Genomic DNA, 14315 nt, shown 5'->3' with positions numbered 1-14315 from the left:
ACCATGTCCTCGATGCTACTATTACTGATACCACAGTATCCGGTCGTTTCGCCTACATCTAGAGTCGAATCGCCTACATCTTATATGTCAAACACAACAACAAAAGTCGATACATGCTATCCTCTATGTCTAGAAAACCAACACGCTAAAACGCTCAAGTTAGAATGTTTTTAAACGATTTATTATGGCGGAACCCGGTCATCTGCAAATAGAATGTGTGAACAATATTTTGCTTAAAATGATTTAAGAAACGTGTGATTGTAAAACTGAAAGACCTCAGAAGAGTCATGGAAGTGACTATGTTCTCTGCCGCACCAAGCCTTCCATTGGGCACAAGGACTGAGGGAAGGATACGGAGGGTTTAAAGAAATTACACACAGTTTTATGTTTTGCGCTTATCTATTTCCCAAAGATACACTAAGTGTTTACTCAATGCTAGTGTTTACTAGTGAACTCTAAAGTTAAACAAATCCGTAAAATAGAGAATACTACTTGACAACTGATGAACTAATGACCTACATTGCAAACCTTGGACTTTCATTTTTCCCTTACAGCCAAGTCTCGGCATCATTGAATCTTCCATCGAGGAGCCACTCATGGGAGCTGTCACAGTGTTCGAGAATCTAACTCCAAACAATCGCATAGCATTCCAACTAGTGGAAGAAGGGACTATGCATCGCAAAACAAAACTAGTGGACAGCTTGCAATACAGCTACAACGTCAGGTCCAAATGGTCATACGCAACTTACTGGCAGTGCACGGTCCATCCTCGAGGAAATGCTTGCAAGGCTACAGTAATACAGCAAGATGGAACTTTTCAAGCAGGAACCAAGGCCCATTACCATTCTTCAGAACCAGGGGCAGTGACAGCAGCCAAAATCGTGAAGTTAGTAAAAGAGAAGGCTCTGGAGGATAAGTTCAAGCTGGCTTCAGCAATGGTGGGAGAGGTATTTATCTTGCACCTTACGGACTTACAAGTGAACTTAGCTAATTGGCGCTTACGTAAGAATAATGTGAAATTTTCGAATCCGAAATTTTCTAATTTCTAATTTTCTATGTCGTAATTATTTGATAATTCAGAACATTCTACAAACTTTTCAAAGACTTTCTTAAAAACAACAACAACTCTTTATTCCATTTTTGAGAAAAATAACTGAAAGACGGTTAGCTGTTTTCAAAAGAGTACCAATTTCTGCCTTAAGGGCTTGGTTTTCATTCTTCAGAATTGTAACAAATTCAGGCATCTTTATACCTTAAAATGCAAAAAGAGTATCAGTTTCTGCTTTAAGGGATTGGTTTTCTTTCTTGAGAATTGTTAAGTAACGTTTTTTATTTCCCCCCTTTTTTTTCAGGTCTTGTTAAATAAACTGAACAATGCAGGTTGTCCAGAACTCTCTAAGCCACAGGATATGGCTTGAGCTGCAAACCATTCATGGCAGAGACTTTGCCCGGATTTTCACGTAAACGGAGGCTCATAATTTACAATTATTTAGCTTCGATAGGCTTGATTTTACGAGTATAAAGGCAACTTAACTCCAAAGCGGCGGTTAATATTGAGTTGGTTGATTAAGAACACAAAGTCATGGTTTAGGAGTTGAATCGACTGACTAGCATCCGAGCACGATCGCACATAAAGTAGGTGAATCAACTGTTGTAAGATGTACTTTAAGACATAGGCAAACTGACATATAAGACGTAGGCAAATCGCCTCTAGTCATGGGTGAACAGACCATAGGCGAAATGACCCGTAGGTGAAACGACCGTTAACTGATGCCACAGGTCAAATTATACTAGACGTTTGGAATCACTTCATTTCACAGCATTAACTAGAGCGTTGTCGCTCTTGAATATTCGTCAGGAAAATAGTGCAATTGTCTTGAAGCCAGAGCAGGAAAAAACCATTAACAATCTTGTTAATGGGAGAGATGTCATGGCAATTTTGCCAACAGGTTTTGGCAAGAGCAGTCTCTGTACTGTCTTCGTAGAAACGTGTGTGATTGTCATTGCCCCTTTGAAAAGTATTATAGACGACCAGATTTGTGTAATGTTGTCGCTAAGCTGCACGGCAATAGAACTTATGACGGAAGCACTGAATGTGGTTCGAGAGAGTCCACCTCAATTTCTCTATTGCTCCACTGAGACGGTGTTAGAAAAGGCATTCCTTGCCGCTGTAAAAGAAAACAGTGCTCTACATCAAGCTGTGTCGGCAATTGTGGTCGACGAATCACACACAGAGGAAGCTTGGACAGGACAAAGGTGAGATTCTTCCAATTCATCGTAGTTTACGTCCTTGTGGGTGTCATGTTTAGAATATAGTTCGTGGTCTCTCATAACCTTATATTTTGTCAATCTTTTCATTATTTGGCTAGAAAAAAGCAAAGCAAAGGTGCGAAACCTGTTCAAGTGTTCCGTGCAGCATATGGAAAGTTAGCTATTCTTCGGTCAATGCGTAAAGACGGTAAGAAAATAATTTAAGTTACATGGTGTCATTCGTATTTTTAACACTACGTCAAACAATCAGAAACAATACAGCAGATATGCAAAAAAACTGTTATGAAAACCTCCACAACCTAATCTTCATGTTAGCCAGTATTTTATGAACCTGCTCTATAATTTTACCCTCAATCGGTCCTATTTTTAGTTTCTGGTATCCAATGGTTAAAGCTTGGCCTTGTGTAATGGTAATTCATTCACATGCATTGCTGCCAAGACAGAAAAAGAATAATACAGTGTATGATATAAATGCTGCTGCTTTTAAGGGCTTTAGAAGGGCAATAATTTAAGTGTAAGAAAGTTGTAGACTTATTCGTGCCCTCATTTCATGTACAACAACCAACTGCTAATTTAAATGATGAAATTGCAATAGAAAACCTACTGGATAATTTGACTAATTTCATATGTACCCCGAAAACGTTAAGCTTCTCGAACTCGCCACAAGACTTCAGTACTTTGTCCTGTAGATAGGATTGTAGTATATTAATTATTATTCTGTTTTATTGAAGGAATTCCCTTATTGGCTCTCACTGGGACTGCAGATAGGGAAACTGAGAAGACAGTTATCAAAGAGCTTGCCATGAAGGATCCTGTCAAGTTGTTTGTCAGGCCAAACAGATGCAAAATATCTGCGACTATCTATCAACAAAGTTGGAAGAACTGATATGTTAAAGCAACTTGATTGGATTGTTGAAATGATAAAGACAAATGGCAAGGAAACTCCCAAAACCATTGTGTTCTGTGACACCATGTACTCCATTGCAAGTGTTTCAACTACCTGATAATGTCACTTGGAGAAAAAGCTTTCCGTCCAAGCTCATCATGGCAACCAAAAAATTGTTTGATTGCCATATTTCAGTCAGTTTCTCATAAAGAGTACAAAGACAGGTTATTAAATTCATTTAAAAACAATGGACTAAAGCGTATTGCCAATGCTACTACGGCCCTCAGTATGGGACTAAACTTTCCTGATGTTTGCTATGTTATAATGTATGGTCCTGCGAGAAGCCTTCTTGATTTTCATCAAGAAGCAGGTAGGGCTGGAAGAGATGGCCTGTCTTTAGACATTCTATTATATTTCTATGGTCAGAAGTTGGCACACTGCGAGGAAGATGTGCGTGACATTTTGAAAATAAGTGGTTGCTACCGTATAGCAAGCTACAAGACATTTGATCCAGAGATTGCAAGTTTGTCTCCATCTTATGACTGCTGTTTCCTATGTTTGCAGTGGTTCAAATGGTTGTACCGAATCAGTCAAGCCATTTGAGAGGAAATCAGCTCTATCAACAATAGTACCAACCAAATGTAGAAATGTAAGTGACGAGGACAGGAGTATTTTGAATGCTGCTCTCTGTGAGTTGCAGGAGAGTCATTCCTGCAGTGCATTTGGGTATTGCCATGGCTTTTCAAAGGATCTAGTTTCTGACTGTGTGGCAAACTGTCACAAATTGTTTACTCTCGAGGACATAACCACCGCTGTGCCTGTTTTTTCAAAAGAACATGCTCTTAAAAGTCTTGAAATTTTAAATGAGATATTCAGTGACATTGATGAGTCTAGCTTAACTGATCCAACAAATAGTTTCTCTGAAGAGTTCATTACTGGACTGGAAGAATTGTTTTTGTGTGATCATACTAATTTTGAAGATCATTTACCAGATCCAGATGCTTTATTAGACTGAATCTACACCTGAGTTAATGTAGACACTTGTGGAGCCTGGGATTCAAGCCCTCCTAAAACCCCTTGCAAAGATGTACAAGCCTCGGACTATGACTTTTGAGGTGGGTATGGGTGATAAAAAAAAAAAATTCGGGCAGGCAGATTTTGAGGGAAAAAATTGTTTGCAATGAAATACACAAGGAAATTCCTACACTGAAAAATATCTTTCATTCCTTGTAATGCTGAAAAAAAAAATCTTACACTGTTCTACATGTCAGAAAATAATCTTTCACCAGAGGAATCCACATCACCCATACCCCCCCCCCCCCCCCACACACACACACACACACACACACACACACACACACACTAAGAGTCAAATAGTTGACCCTTTAAAAGAGGCATTTTACTACCGTACATTATTATTTTTTTATTATATGGTTGCAGAGGTTGGCAAAAAGACAATTCTGTATTCATATTAGCCACCCAACCTGGCTAGTTTAGATGTGCCTGCCTGTTTGGGATTTGTTATTGGTCTCACAAGATACAGTTCCTTTGGCCCTTGTATCTAAAACATTTACAATGTTTTTTTTTGGTGATGGCTGGCTGGTGGCATTTTTATTGACCTTGATCCGTACTAAACTGCCATTCAAAATACCCTGAACAAAATTTATGGCTATTTTTCATGTGATTTTAAAAACTCGCTGTTTAAATGAAAAAAAACATGTAAAGGATGTTTAAATGAATAAGTAAAACTACACTAATTATAGAAGGTAAATGGTACTTGATTTATAAACCCACTTGGTAAATAAATTCATACTGTACAGGAAAGAGAAATCGTCACTTCTTGTGGTATATAGATTTTAGTTGGGATTTAATATGACTTCAATTAAACTCTGTTTAATTTGTAGACAGGCTGCCGTGTCTTTATAAGCCCATTCATCCACGTGTGTAGATCACGGTAATCAAGATTCTGCAATAAATTAGATGAGAATTCAGGAAAGGATGGGTGCCCTACCCTGCCTGGATTATGTTTGAATGCAGAAATTTGCATTAAATCGCAGATCAATTGGTGAATGGCAACTTCAGGATATAGCATAATGATATGTTAATTCACCCAACTTCTAAGATAGGGGCCTGGGTACTACTCTGTCATCCCGCACTGCTCTCGTTTAGTTTCCTTGTCATTCTGTGACAACAACCAGTGACATTAAAGAAATATACTTGTGAAATGGATGAACTCCTATCTATGACAAGGCTACTCTGAGCTAAGGAATCAACCACTGACAAAGCAATCAACGACAAGCGTCCTACATTGCCATAAAGACGAATATCTTCGCATCACCTCCACTGCCATCTTGTTTCCCCTATACTCACAGCACCACGAGGAGCGGGCAAAACAACGACAACGAGGACAACAAAAAACACAAAGGACCTTCCCGGCACACACAAGACAATAATGCCAAAATACCAGTGGCCGTTCCCTGAATGCACATACGAAACGGAAAACGTCCAAGATGAACTCGCTGCCGTGTTGCTATCGGTCCACTCAACTGGCATACACACCGCTTCACCGGCCAGCGCTGCACTGCCAGCCACCAAAGTCGTAAAGGTCCGACGACACACAGCATCTGCTGCGGGATCCAGCGAGGAATGGTCATATTTTCTAACTCGCTGGCAGGATTACATTGAGGCAACTAAAGTTACGGGCAAAAACAAGGTCGTGTATGCAAGGACCTAACAAGGAACACCCAAGGTCAGGCTACTCCCCAATTGAGGGGGAGGCCCTCACCGTTGCCAATGCCCTTGATAAAGCCAGATTCTTTCTCCTTGGCTGCAGTGACTGGACTGTTGCTGTCAATCACAAGCCCCTGCTCAAGGTGCTCTGTGATCGATCCCTCGAGGACATTCCAAACGCTAGACTCCGTAACGTCAAGGAGAAGACCCTGCATTATAGATTCAGAATGGTATACATCCCTGGCATTCGGCACAAATCAGCTGATGCCATATCCCGCCACCCCACTGGCCCAAAAACCCCAGAAATGCTGATCCTACCAGATGACATCGCCACCACCAGTGATTCACCTACTCCACCCCCACCTGATCCATACCAGTGCTCATTCCTGGATCATATCCCCTGTGACAAGCTGCCGTTCGCATTATGCTCCCTTGCAATCAACGACCAGCTGGCATCATCAGCTTCATCAGCGCTGCGTACTATAGCAGTCCCAACCCAGCGTGCCACCATCTCCTCCTGTGCCACCAGCATACCCCTTCCAGTGCATATGTGCTGATTTCTTCCACTACCTCATCGTAGTTGATCGCTACTCAAACTGGCCCATCATTGAACGCGCAACTGAGGGCTCCCAAGGCCTGATCTCCTGTTTACACCGCATATTCACCACATTCGGCATTCCTGACAAATGTGCGACGGATGGTGGCCCCGAATTCACTGCCACTGTTACATGGCAATTCCTGACAGACTGGGGCGTGTACCACCGCTTGTCATCTGTGGCATTTCCGCACTCAAACTGCAGGGCAGAAGTTGCTGTAAAAACTGTCAAACAAATGATTACTAATAACACCAGCACCACTGGCAGCCTCGACACCGATGCCAGTTTCTGCGGCAATACATCCCCGTGCAGACACCGCCACCCAAGCGAACTGTCGATGATGACCTCTGACACATCTCCAGGCCGCTGTTCCAGCCTACCACCACACCACCCTCCCTGCCAAGCCCAGCCAGCACACTAGCTGCCCCACCATGTGATCAGTTACAGGCTCCAGCCACCGGGGGCCCTATTGCACAAACACCCCCGCACCGCCCCAGCCACCAAACACCAGCCCCCGAAGCTGCGTCCCCACCTCCACCAGTCACGCCTTCCTCGGATGTTCCTGCTTCTCCACTGCCTACAATTGCCAGCCCAACTACCCCTGTTACATCTTCCCCTGCAGGTCAGCCACTACCAAAGAGGCCGCCCTTAGCTGTGCAGAGATTGATGGATTACAACAAGAAAGGCCTCCTAGAACAGTGCACAATAAAAACTTTGGCTGATGAACATCTCAAGCAAATCAGTGACACTGACTGTTAAAACTTTCCTTTATTTTTGTTGTTGTGTTAGATTACAGCTGTATATTCAACCATATCAGTCTTTACTGCCCTTCGTCAAAATTCTCAGTACTACTCCACAGGAACATTAAAGACTTGGGGGGGAGATAGAGCATAATATGTTAATTCACCCAACTTCTAAGATAGGGGCCTGGGTACTACTCTGTCATCCCGCGTTGCTCTAGTTTAGTTTCCTTGTCATTCTGTAATAAGAATCAGTAACATTAAAGGCATGTACTTGTGAAATGGATGAACTCCTACCTACAGGATTTCCTCCAGACCTGTAACCTCGGATTTCTGGCAGTCCACAGTCAATCCTTATTGAATCATAAATGTTTTCCATTGGCTCAACAGTATTAGCTACTCTTGCTGCTGAATCTTCATCAATATTGGTACAAAGTGCCTTCCACATGCATTTTACATCACGATTGTACTGCTCAGTTCGCAAGTCCAGTGGAATGTTCATTCCTGGAAAGCAACGTTTGTTAAATGTTCTGTTCCATTTAAGATCATGTGCATCTGATTCTAACAATATCGCCTTAATTTTGGCCAAGTAAAGCAAGATTACATAAGCATATTTGATCTTGCCATATGCTTTGAACAAAAGCAAGCCAAACCTGTAAAAATCATGGAGCCTATCACCATCCCCTTCTTTAATAGCATCATCAAACTCAAACAAGATAAGTCCAAAGGTAAGCTTTGCCTGATGGTAGTTAAATAGGAAATCTCCCTTTGCTCCCTCTTTCCCTGCCCCATCTTGCTGATCTTGCTCTGTCTGGACAGTGGTGCCTGAATGTGCTGTGCTTTCATGTCTACGTAAGGAAAAAAGAGCATTTTTAATAATTGCTCTTACCAATATGTTGCTTCTATTAACCAGGCTTTGTCATCTTCAATGACAACTAATTTTGTGACAATTATATAGGACACTTACATTTTCATTAGTCAACTGAAATGAACTGAGCATAAGAGGGCAAAAAAATTAAGACTCAGACTTATAGTTTTTTCATACCTGTTTCTGGTGGATTTTGTTGAGAAGACCAGGCCATATGACATTCTACAGTGGTAAAATCCCATAACATCCCTTTCTTTCCCTGCCTCATACTGTTCCCAAACAATGCGATGGTGCGTAACTTCATGCCTTTTACAAACAAAAATAAATATCAACATTGAATCTGGAAGGAGAAACCCAAATTGACAACTGGCCCCTTAGCAACAACAACAAAAATCCAACTGTTTGATTATACTCCCATATAGTGGAGTTAACCCAACAGGGTTACACTAATATTTCAAGCTGTCAGAAAAATACAAGGAGTGTAGGCAGGGATTCAAACAGATATAATTGATTTCTTTGGGTCCTATAGTTTTCCGTTATTTTACTATAAAAGTAGCTAGGATCTTGTTTTTAGTTATAGCCAGGGGAAACCCCTGCATGGGCATGGCCTGTTATGACAGTCCAGAGTTGTTATAGAAATTGAAAAATCATATAAACTTGGAGTAACAGCTGCACCCCATTCGCACTTACTTGACTCTACTTGAGTGTTGACTGTAATTTTTTGTCACACCCATCAACCCGGCACAAGAAACCTGCTGTGGCAACTGCACTCTCCAACTCTCTCACTTGCTGGACCAAGGTTCAACTTCACTGCCTGTCATAATGTATTTTTCTACATGTTTAAGGCAGAGTTCATGTAGCCACTTCCTACGACTTTCTCTACTCAAGTCCTGTTTGGTTCATGCATCATAATCTGGATTACCTGTTTAGAAAAACAATGACATAAAAGAACATTTACAGCATCCAACTATGGAAGAAGCCTTTTAATGCTTTCAAAAGGCAAACATGGCACATTCACATGACACAAAATATTAATACAACTTCCGATTTCAGCCACTGCTGTAATAAACTTTACAAATGTTGAATTGCAGTTTTTATTAATAGCTCAATTGAGTTATGATTATGGCCATCTTGGGGAGGATAGTGGCAATTGTAAAGAGGTGGCTGTTGTAGAGAGGTTTAACCAAGAGTGAATGTATGGACTCAGTCCTGCAAAAGAGTGGCCATTGTGGTGAGGTGGAGTTTAAGTGGAGGTTTGACTGTATATCTATATTTACCACCAAATGTTGTCATTCCTGACATTTCCATAAATGAAGCGCAGGCATGAGCCTCTACTTCACGTGAACGAAACTCCTTATATTCGTTGTAATGGTTGTTCACCCCCTTCACAGCATTGGTCTTAAAAATTCTGTTCATGCTAGAACGAGAAGTTTCAATCTCTGCAGCTGAGGGGTTGTCAACAAAGAGCTCATTTTCAATCTGTTATATATAATTAGAACAAACAATTCTAAGTATTTTTTATATTTGTCTTATATATTGATGTCATTGAATTTATCACAGGGCTCTGTCCCACATATTCCCTTGAAATGTTTTTCCCAGCTGCCAATAAATGGAATGTAAACTGCTACTCGGCAATTCAGGAGCTGCAGTTGTGCACACCTCCACAGAGATTTCAAAGAAGATTCTTTTACTTCCTTCGAAATGACAAAATCTTTTTTATTTGGTATAGAGTTCAGAGAAAAGGACTATATTTTGAAGTAAACATTTTTGCCTTGAGGCTAGGTAACAATGTCATAATTGCACTGTGTGATGCTAAACAGCAACCCTTTTTTAAGTCTTCGCTCTGATCTTAATTGTAAATACAAACCATAAACAAATTGAACTTTGCATGCCAGTCTGCAAATTCTGTTTCCAGGCCCTCAAGTCTATCGTATTCATTGTCATCATCTTCGTATACCCATTGTGTTTTGTGCCCTTTCCTCAAATAACTGGTCTTCATGAAATGGCACTGACTCAAAACAGTAGCTGTGAATACTATACCGAAGATAGCTTTAAAAACATGTTAGCCAAAAACCAAAGTCGCCTAAATTTAAAATGCAGTATCCTTGAAACTGGCCTTTCGTTCCTCTATATGAACATTCGTAGTTTATCTAAAAAATTTGATAACCTTACAAATTTTCTAGGCCAAGTTCGAGTGAAATTTCCTATTATTGGGATTTCTGAGACTTGGCTTGATGATTGTTATCATTTTTCCGATATAGTAGGTTACAATTTTTTGCATAAACCTAAAGTTAATCGCATTGGTGGAGGTGATGGCCTTTACATTGGTGAACATTTAAATTACAAAGAACGTCATGATCTAGCAGTCCCCGAGGACAAATCTGCTGAATTCTTGTTTGTTGAAGTTAATAGGACAAAAGAAAAGAATATAATTGTCGGCATTATCTATCGACCACCCGACTCAAAGATCGCACTTGCAATAGCAACGTGATGATCGCGATCGCGGCGAAGTTATAGCGATCTCAATGGAATGATCATGATCGCGGGAAGATGATCGCGATCGCGGCACAATTTTGAAAAATCGTATCTGTGATCCCAAGGTCAGGATTGCGATCCTGGCGATGTAATCGCGATCGCTGCTAAGTTATAACGATCTCAGCCGATCGCGATCGTGATTGCAGTAAGAAGGTTACGATCGCGGCGCGATTCAGAAAAATATCCGCGATCTCAGGGTCAGGATTGCGATCCTGGCGATGAAATCGCGATCGCAGTGGTATTGTACTTATCGCGGCATGGTGATAGCGATCGCAGGGAAGATAGAGCGATCTCAGCGGAATGATCGTGATCGCAGGAAGATGATTGCGATCGCGACGACAGACAGTTTTTATTTTAGCTCGATGATATTAAACGATATGCAGCTTATGGGCTCATGTGATTTTGAAAAATAGTATCCCTGATCGCAGCAACATTGTACTTATCGCGGCGTGGTGATCAGGATCGCGGCGAGATTTAGTAAAGTCACATCAGTGATTTATATGTCTGGACTACAACCCCAGTTTGGTAATCGCGATCGCAGGGGCATTGTACTTACTGTGAAGCGGTGATGGCGATCGCGGTGCGATTTAGTTAAGTTGTAATCGGCGATCTTCGAGTGCCATATTGCTCTCGATCGTGGTGCAGTAATCACGATCGCCAGGTGGTGATTACGATCAATCTAATTAAGGTGGCTCCCTAGAGTATTTACTAATAACCCTAGCTATCTAGCATACGATACAGAAGGAAATCTAGTTACTTTGTCTTTGCGCTTTGGTTCACGAAATTCACCGCTAAGTTTACCCATGTAAAAAGTCTCCTTTATCAAGTTTCATTTTCTGGATTAAGGCCATTGCCATGGCAACATCACATCCTTAAACAGGCAGTAATTTTGTCATTTTTGATCACTTTTTCTTAATATTTCTTTTTTTTCTTGGTGAAATGTCTTTAAACTTTGCCATTTTATGTTAACCATATTGCTTAACATTTTAAAGTGGAAAAAACATGGGGTGGTTAAGACGGTTTCGCCAATATTTTGAAATTTGTAAATTTTCTGAATAGAGGAGTTTAGCTCTTACAGATTTTAAAAAGAAAAGGACAGCACAAAGGTACCGCAACTGTTAAGAAATGAGGCGATTTTTTAAAAAATTTACCGAAGGAAACGCGAGCAATTCACGGTTAATTAACAGCACTTACGTCACAAAAATCCGAAAAACGCGTGGTTTGAGGTCGTATGAGCAAAATCACGCGCGAGCCATCACGCTCGAATGCGCATAACGCACAAAGCTGAAAACGTGATTTCTTCGAAAAGTACGAAAGCCATTGTTAAAGCTGTTTATCAGTATTATTACGGTGATATCTCGGCTGTTGAAAAAGGAGAGATAGCGGACTCAATTTTATACCAAACACTGTATCTTTTTCTTCGAAATACTTAACCATTGTAGCCAAATTAAAATTCGAGCCGTGGTGGTCACTACTCGTGAGGATGGCGATCATCGGAGATGAAGACAGTGCTTTTGCAAGGATCGCAATAAGGCCTTCATTTCCTAATCCGCTGTACCGACTGTTCAGTTGCAGCCCACTTCCGGATACTTTTTCCACCTTGTTCCTCTTTAGGGATAATTTTGACGGCGAAGTTATTCTTTAAAAGCCTGCTGTAAAACATGGCGCCGATCTAAAAAAAGTACATCACGTCCTCAACTGCACGTACAAGACCGTACTTTTGGACGGATAACCTACTACTGCTTTCGTCAAGGGTCAACCTGTGACTCAAAAATTATTTTTCGCTGTGTAACAACATTTTCTAGTGCACTTTGTGTGTTAAAGAACTTTTGAAAAGGAAAAAGTACAAAGATGTTGGTTCGTCGATGGGAAGGTTCCTTCGATCAGGATGCAAGTTAAGTAGGAAACCTTTCTTCTGATAAGTTTTTTAAACAACGTGATAGAGTCAGCAAAACAAACAAAATTTAGACCTCCTGTAATCTTGCGTTAAAGCCACTTCTAGAATTTCTTAATCAAATCAAATGTAAGAGAAATGAAGTGACCGAGGAGTGCCGCCGGTGTAGACATTCTTCAGTGGTTGCTCGGGACTTGGCTCGATCTTTCAGATCTTTCCACTGACAGTGAACCAAAGGCCAGAAACAGTAACGTTGCTTCTTTAGGGTTAGAGTGCTTATTTCTTTGTTTTCTTTGTAAAGTTTCCATTCGCCATTTACTTTGACTATTTTACGTTTGTCTACTTTTGAAGCGAAAGAATTGATATCTTTGGAAATATTCTGCTTCGTTTTTACATACAATTTACTCTTATGGAGAGATTATGGAGATCGATAGTGACTTGTAACTGGTGTATTATTTAACATTGTCTCCTCTCACAAATGTTTGACCTACACTAACCAAACTTTTGCACAATGAGCGTCAACAGAAGGTTAAAAAGTTGTTCGAAACAAAGAGGCCATGTTTGTTTTATTTTTGCGTGGACGTTGCGCGGATTTTAAAGCCCGCGCCATACTAGTGCTCAGGCTGCGCGTGGCCAATTTACTCTAGGGAGCCACCTTAAAGTTCACGTCCGCAATCTCAGTGCCATTATTGCAAAGGAAGTAACCGAGGATCACAGTTATCGTCGTGATTTCTGTGATAGGTCAGTCGTATTGTTATTATTCTTTTTGAGCTCTCACATCTTTTCTGCCCCTTTTAGTGTTTTTTAGCTTGTCTTGTTATTCCTTTTCGTTCGTGACTCATTAGTTGTTTTTTTATAACTGGCTATATTTACTTTGGTGTTATCAGGGACCGCCTTTCCAGTTTGTTGTGGGCCGTAATGCGCACTGCGTTTGCCTTTGCACCCTTTTTTCCACAGGTTAGTTGATTCACACAGTGCATTGACTCTGAGGTTTCATAATGAAAGCACTTAATATTTTCGTTATTGCTTTGGAAAACTAATAGAGGCTAGTATGCATACTTTGGCTTACTAGCAGGCTTTCTAACTTTCCAGATGGCTTTCAAACTGCCAGGTATTTAGCCAGTGCGAAAGCGTACTCGTGAGTCTTGAATGTTTCTATGTGCCGAAACGGCATAGACCGGCTCAGGCTCTATGCCCAAGAAACCACAACCGCTCTACTGCGAAGCCATTCCTGTTTTCCTAATCCCTTGGTAATTCTAAATGAAGATATATTACTGTCAAACGATTATATTTAGAAAAAGGGATTTTGTACAAAATCAAAAAAAAAAAAATTTCGACTGCCGTGCAGCTTAGACCCTTCCCGGCTGCCGGGCATATATTTTATTTTTATATTCCATATGTAGTTCTTCAAAACTTGTGATTGAGAAAATTATTACAGCACGCAAAATAGTAATAATATTATAACAAAACACTGGAAAGTTAAGTAACTAAAAGACTACAGAAATATATCAATATCGGGAGATGGAGCATTCGGAAAAACTATAAGCTTATAATAACAGTCATTTTCAGTTTGTTAGAACTTTATCGGTTTCTAGAGAAGGCATGGTTTTCCTTGTGTTAGAGTTGACCACAGTTACATTAGCAAAAAGCTAGGAAACCTTTACTCGCTCACCTCTTGAGTCATTTTAAGCCCGAGGATGAATTTCTGTTACGCTCCAAGCCTTAAGCTGCTGTATATAAGGATGTAGTCAACATGATTTTTACTTAATGGTCCTAAAGGTCAAGTAATACGGGC

The 14315-nt window shown here is 40.7% G+C and overlaps 1 protein-coding gene and 2 pseudogenes across 1 annotated transcript; 1 reads left to right on the top strand and 2 right to left on the bottom strand.

Annotated features, from left to right (window-relative positions):
• Nucleotides 1-6114: 6114 nt before the first annotated feature.
• Nucleotides 6115-6834, top strand: LOC140934316 (uncharacterized; annotated as a pseudogene).
• A 606-nt stretch (nt 6835-7440) lies between these two features.
• On the bottom strand, nt 7441-8426 carry LOC140934315 (uncharacterized). The gene is made up of 2 exons (XM_073383962.1): nt 8269-8426; nt 7441-8071 (listed from the first exon to the last, which is right to left on the bottom strand). Exons 1-2 carry the CDS (start codon nt 8424-8426, stop codon nt 7441-7443), a joined length of 789 nt encoding a protein of 262 aa, XP_073240063.1.
• Nucleotides 8427-8787: 361 nt separating this feature from the next.
• Nucleotides 8788-11483, bottom strand: LOC140934314 (uncharacterized; annotated as a pseudogene).
• Nucleotides 11484-14315: the final 2832 nt, after the last annotated feature.

Source organism: Porites lutea, chromosome 4, assembly GCF_958299795.1.
Source record: "Porites lutea chromosome 4, jaPorLute2.1, whole genome shotgun sequence".
Classification (NCBI taxonomy): Eukaryota; Metazoa; Cnidaria; class Anthozoa; order Scleractinia; family Poritidae; genus Porites; species Porites lutea.
This window is presented reverse-complemented; position numbering and strand designations above follow the sequence as displayed.